The sequence below is a fragment of the Hyla sarda genome, unplaced genomic scaffold (assembly GCF_029499605.1).
Source record: "Hyla sarda isolate aHylSar1 unplaced genomic scaffold, aHylSar1.hap1 scaffold_1381, whole genome shotgun sequence".
NCBI lineage: Eukaryota > Metazoa > Chordata > Amphibia > Anura > Hylidae > Hyla > Hyla sarda.
Genome location: NW_026608010.1, coordinates 81,303 through 87,302, shown reverse-complemented (window position 1 = coordinate 87,302; position 6,000 = coordinate 81,303). Strand labels below are relative to the sequence as shown.

Below are 6,000 nucleotides of genomic sequence, written 5' to 3'. Positions count from 1 at the left end.
TCCTCCCGTATATGTACAGTAGTGTCTGTGTGTGTTATATCCTCCCGTATATGTACAGTAGTGTCTGTGTGTTATATCCTCTCGTATATGTACAGTAGTGTCTGTGTGTTATATCCTCCCGTATATGTACAGTAGTGTCTGTGTGTTATATCCTCCCGTATATGTACAGTAGTGTCTGTGTGTGTTATATCCTCCCGTATATGTACAGTAGTGTCTGTGTGTGTTATATCCTCCCGTATATGTACAGTAGTGTCTGTGTGTGTTATATCCTCCCGTATATGTACAGTAGTGTCTGTGTGTTATATCCTCCCGTATATGTACAGTAGTGTCTGTGTGTTATATCCTCTCGTATATGTACAGTAGTGTCTGTGTGTGTTATATCCTCCCGTATATGTACAGTAGTGTCTGTGTGTTATATCCTCCCGTATATGTACAGTAGTGTCTGTGTGTTATATCCTCCCGTATATGTACAGTAGTGTCTGTGTGTTATATCCTCCCGTATATGTACAGTAGTGTCTGTGTGTTATATCCTCCCGTATATGTACAGTAGTGTCTGTGTGTTATATCCTCTCGTATATGTACAGTAGTGTCTGTGTGTTATATCCTCCCGTATATGTACAGTAGTGTCTGTGTGTTATATCCTCCCGTATATGTACAGTAGTGTCTGTGTGTTATATCCTCCCGTATATGTACAGTAGTGTCTGTGTGTTATATCCTCCCGTATATGTACAGTAGTGTCTGTGTGTTATATCCTCCCGTATATGTACAGTAGTGTCTGTGTGTTATATCCTCCCGTATATGTACAGTAGTGTCTGTGTGTTATATCCTCCCGTATATGTACAGTAGTGTCTGTGTGTTATATCCTCTCGTATATGTACAGTAGTGTCTGTGTGTGTTATATCCTCTCGTATATGTACAGTAGTGCCTTTGTGTGTTATATCCTCTCGTATATGTACAGTAGTGTCTGTGTGTGTTATATCCTCTCGTATATGTACAGTAGTGTCTGTGTGTGTTATATCCTCTCGTATATGTACAGTAGTGTCTGTGTGTGTTATATCCTCTCGTATATGTACAGTAGTGTCTGTGTGTTATATCCTCTCGTATATGTACAGTAGTGTCTGTGTGTTATATCCTCCCGTATATGTACAGTAGTGTCTGTGTGTGTTATATCCTCCCGTATATGTACAGTAGTGTCTGTGTGTGTTATATCCTCCTGTATATATACAGTAGTGCCTTTGTGTGTTATATCCTTACATCGCGCACTCACATTAAGTGCCCCCTCCCTCATTCTGTGCCTCTACTCACTTCAAATGAGTACGTGGAGAGCTGAGTGCCCGACTGCATCTCGTTCCCGTAAACCTCAATCTCATCGATCTCGTCCACCATCACCCCCTTACTGCCTGCAGAGAGAAACCGCATCAATCAGGGGGCAGCACTGACCAGGCTCCTCTGAGGGGGGGGGGGGAATGAGTTGGGAGGCAGGCTCCACGGAGGGAAGGGGGGGGGGTTTGTAGGCAGGCTGAGCAGGCTCCTCTGAGGGAGGGGGGCGGGGAGGGCCGGCTGAGCAGGCTCCTCTGAGGGGGGGGCGGGGAGGGCAGGCTGAGCAGGCTCCTCTGAGGGGGGGGGCGGGGAGGGCAGGCTTCTCTGATGGGGGGCCGGCTGAGCAGGCTCCTCTGAGGGGGGGGGGGGGGGGGTAAGCGCACACTCACCCACTCGGCATATAGAGACGTCCACTCTCTTTTTCTTGTTCGGTGGCTCGTCCTAGAGGAGACAGATGTGACATAAGAGTCTCCGATCCCCGGAAGTACATGCGGCTTTAGGGTGGGGTAGGTCACATGACAAGGAGATAGGTCACTCACCGGCTTCTCAGGGTCCTTGCTGGGTCCGGAGGGGCTGTCCTGGACCTTTTCCGTGTAGCGCAGCAACAGCGAGTTCCCTAAACGTGATCCCAGAAACAGATATCCGGGGTCCATCAGGGTCATCTGTGGGGGCAGAGTAAGGTCAGACAGTACCCAACTGTACCGAGCCCCCCCATATGTGGTGTATTCAGCCCCCTCCCACCTCAGAGCCCCCCATACATGATGTACTCAGCCCCCTCAGTATACTTATAGATGTAGTCAGTACACCCCCATCCCCCTCAGTATATAGATGTAGTCAGTACACCCCCATCCCCCTCAGTATATAGATGTAGTCAGTACACCCCCATCCCCCTCAGTATATAGATGTAGTCAGTACACCCCCATCCCCCTCAGTATATAGATGTAGTCAGTACACCCCCATCCCCCTCAGTATATAGATGTAGTCAGTACACCCCATCCTCCTCAGTATATAGATGTAGTCAGTACACCCCCATCCCCCTCAGTATATAGATGTAGTCAGTACACCCCCATCCCCCTCAGTATATAGATGTAGTCAGTACACCCCCATCCCCCTCAGTATATAGATGTAGTCAGTACACCCCATCCTCCTCAGTATATAGATGTAGTCAGTACACCCCCATCCCCCTCAGTATATAGATGTAGTCAGTACACCCCCATCCCCCTCAGTATATAGATTTAGTCAGTACACCCCATCCTCCTCAGTATACTTATAGATGTAGTCAGTACACCCCCATCCCCCTCAGTATATAGATGTAGTCAGTACACCCCCATCCTCCTCAGTATATAGATGTAGTCAGTACACCCCCCTCCCCCTCAGTATATAGATGTAGTCAGTACACCCCATCCTCCTCAGTATATAGATGTAGTCAGTACACCCCCATCGCCCTCAGTATATAGATTTAGTCAGTACACCCCCATCTTCCTCAGTATATAGATGTAGTCAGTACACCCCCATCCCCCTCAGTATACTTATAGATGTAGTCAGTACACCCCCATCCCCCTCAGTATATAGATGTAGTCAGTACACCCCCATCCCCCTCAGTATATAGATGTAGTCAGTACACCCCCACCCTCCTCAGTATATAGATGTAGTCAGTACACCCCCATCCCCCTCAGTATATAGATGTAGTCAGTACACCCCCATCCTCCTCAGTATACTTATAGATATAGTCAGTACACCCCCATCCTCCTCAGTATATAGATGTAGTCAGTACACCCCATCCCCCTCAGTATATAGATGTGGTCCGTAAACCCCCATCCTCCTCAGTATACTTATAGATATAGTCAGTACACCCCCATCCTCCTCAGTATATAGATGTAGTCAGTACACCCCATCCCCCTCAGTATATAGATGTGGTCCGTAAACCCCCATCCTCCTCAGTATACTTATAGATATATAGTCAGTACACCCCATCCTCCTCAGTATATAGATGTAGTCAGTACACCCCCATCCCCCTCAGTATATAGATGTAGTCAGTACACCCCATCCTCCTCAGTATATAGATTTATGTAAGCTAGATACAGAAAAAGAAGAGAGCAGAGCTTCCTCTAAGAGTAGTATGTTTTATAACATCAGGTATAGGTCATTGTGGATATATTCCACTATAGGTGTCCGCTCACCTTGTGGGGTTGTGTGCCAGACACAAGCACCATGAAGTACTTGTCAGTGATTTTACGGAGCTGCCTCCCGGGAATCAGAGGGGGGTGTCCCTCTCTGATCTGGAACATCAAGTAGAAACAGGAAAAAAAGCCGGGATCTGTTGGCGCGTGCCGTAATAATGTTCAGCAATCCAGTGTGGATGTTAATTCCTCTTTATTGCCAGATTTTAGACGCGTTTCGAGGACACAACCTCTTTCTCAATAAAATATAGGCTTCTAACAACATTCATCTACAAGTGGTTTTTAAAAGCTGAAAAGCCCGCGAGTGAACCGGACCGCCCAGTGTGAACAGCGCTCTCCAGTGATGTGGCCGGCGCACTCTGAGCGTGTAAACACTGGTTATAAAAAAATATGTTTTATGATCACATGTAATTTGTTTACATCGAATAGGTATAGACCTTGTTTAAAATAAAGTAAACGAGTTAGACTGTATATTTTTAAAAACTAAAATCAAATAAATTGAACGAGCCTCTATGTATGTGGAATGATGCGGCTCCGGTTCATCTGTTGTCGGCTCTGACATCCAGTGGCATCTGTGTAGGTGGTTTTTTCTATGGGGGTAATAGGTCTTTATCTGGTTTCTAAAGTGATTTATAATGAACATAATATACGTTACTTGCCAAAACAAATGGACTTATCTCCTAGGTCTGAGGAGCCATCTGTGTAAATCAGTGCTGCGCGTGCGCACTCACCACAGGGATGGGACTCTGAAAGTTCGTATGGACAGTGCGCCTGCGCATATTGCATCTAATGTTTCGGATCGTCGTGTGCAGGCGTGATGCTGTGTATAGGGTTAATATGCATAGTTTGCCGACTGTTGGAAGAAGGGGAATTGACAAGAGAACTCTGACAATGAGGCATGGAGGGAAAGAAATGTCCCAATATGGTGAGTTATATATGAAAATGGTAGTAAGGGTTCTTATACTCCACTGGGGGGATTTGGAGAGGAAAAATAGTGACAGGAGTGATTAGTTTCCGAATAGAGTGGTAAGTTTCCGAATAGAGTGGTAAGTTTCCGAATAGAGTGGTAAGTTTCCGAATAGAGTGGTAAGTTTCAGACCTTCTCTGAGCATTCATTAAGACCAAAGGGCTGGAGTGTATTCATCTTGAAGATCCAAAATGATTCCCTCTTACACAGGTTATTGAATCGGTCGGCGGAATCCTTTGGGATTTGTTCAAGTGCCGTTACTGAAAAATCCTTGAATTTGCTGTAGTGCACTTCCAGAGCGACACGCTGTGCTTCAGGTAATTATGTCTGACATTGTACCTGTGTCCATTACATCTGCTTCTGAGGGTTTGTGATGTACGGCCAATGTATTGTAACTTGCACGTGCATTCTATTAAATAGATAACGTGAGTGGAACCACAGTATATGTACGTTTTTATAGGAAATGTTTCCCCTGTCTGGTTACTAGGGAAGGTTGTTGTTTTGTCTTTTATGTTAACACATCATTTGCAGGATCTATTTCTGCATCTGAAGCAGCCTCCCACATGTCCAGGGCTCTTGTTCGCATCTACTTTATTTTTTATTTTGCTGGGAGCAATGTTGTTTTTAATGGTTGGTGCTCTCCTATGTGTAAATTTGGGTTTTTCTGGGATTACTTTTCTCAGGATAGGGTCCTGTTGGAGGATCTTTCAATGATCACGGACTATGGTCCCAATGGCCTTGAAGTCCGCAGAGTTGTCCATTATAAAGTTGAATTTAAAGTCTGTCTGACTTTCTTTCTGTTGAACCTCTTGTGTCCGAGAGCAGAGTGCTTTCTGGTATGCTGTTTTTATGATTTTCCTGGGGTACCCCTTTTCCTGTAGTCTTTTTTCTATTATCTTGCTTTGATTTTTTAAATCCGTACCTTTTGTACAATTCCGACTAACCCTATAAAACTGTCCGTATGGTACACTTTTCTTCCATTTACGGAAATGGCAACTAGTAAAATCCAATAGGCTGTTACAGTCCACAGTTTTAAAATAAACTTTGTTGATGATTTTAGAATCTTCCGAGGTAAGTGTGAGGTCCAGATATTCAATCTTATCTGGTGTGCAGGTACCTGTGAGTTTTAGGTTATAGTTATTTCAGTTAAGGTGATTGGGGAATAGATGGAATTGTTCCTCTGTTCCTTTCCAGATGAATAGTAAATCATCTATATATCTCTTATAGAATATTATATTGTCTCTCCATCTGTGTCCTGTGTATATGTAGTTGTTTTCGAACTCACCCATGTAGAGGTTTGCGAATGAAGGTGCGAAACGCGTCCCCATCGCAGTCCCGGTGGTCTGTAGGAAAATCCTCTGTTGAAATTCGAAGTAGTTATGTGACAGAATGAAGGAGATACTGTCTATGATGAAAGTTTTTTGTTCTGGTGGCATGGAGTCGTCCCCCACAAGTACATATGTGACTACTTCTGTACTTGACGACTCCATGCCACCAGAACAAATGGCACAATGTCAGACATAAATACCTGAA

General features: G+C 44.8%; 1 protein-coding gene across 1 annotated transcript in view; it reads right to left on the bottom strand.

Moving 5' to 3' along the window:
* Window positions 1-1,284: 1,284 nt before the first annotated feature.
* CPSF1 (cleavage and polyadenylation specific factor 1) overlaps window positions 1,285-6,000 on the bottom strand; it is a 70,200-nt gene continuing 65,484 nt past the window's right edge. The window contains exons 12-14 of the mRNA XM_056552109.1: window positions 1,860-1,982; window positions 1,710-1,761; window positions 1,285-1,400 (exon numbers count right to left, since the gene is read on the bottom strand). Of these exons, the coding sequence (XP_056408084.1) occupies window positions 1,285-1,400; window positions 1,710-1,761; window positions 1,860-1,982 (291 nt within the window). The remainder of the gene's footprint in view (window positions 1,401-1,709; window positions 1,762-1,859; window positions 1,983-6,000) is intronic.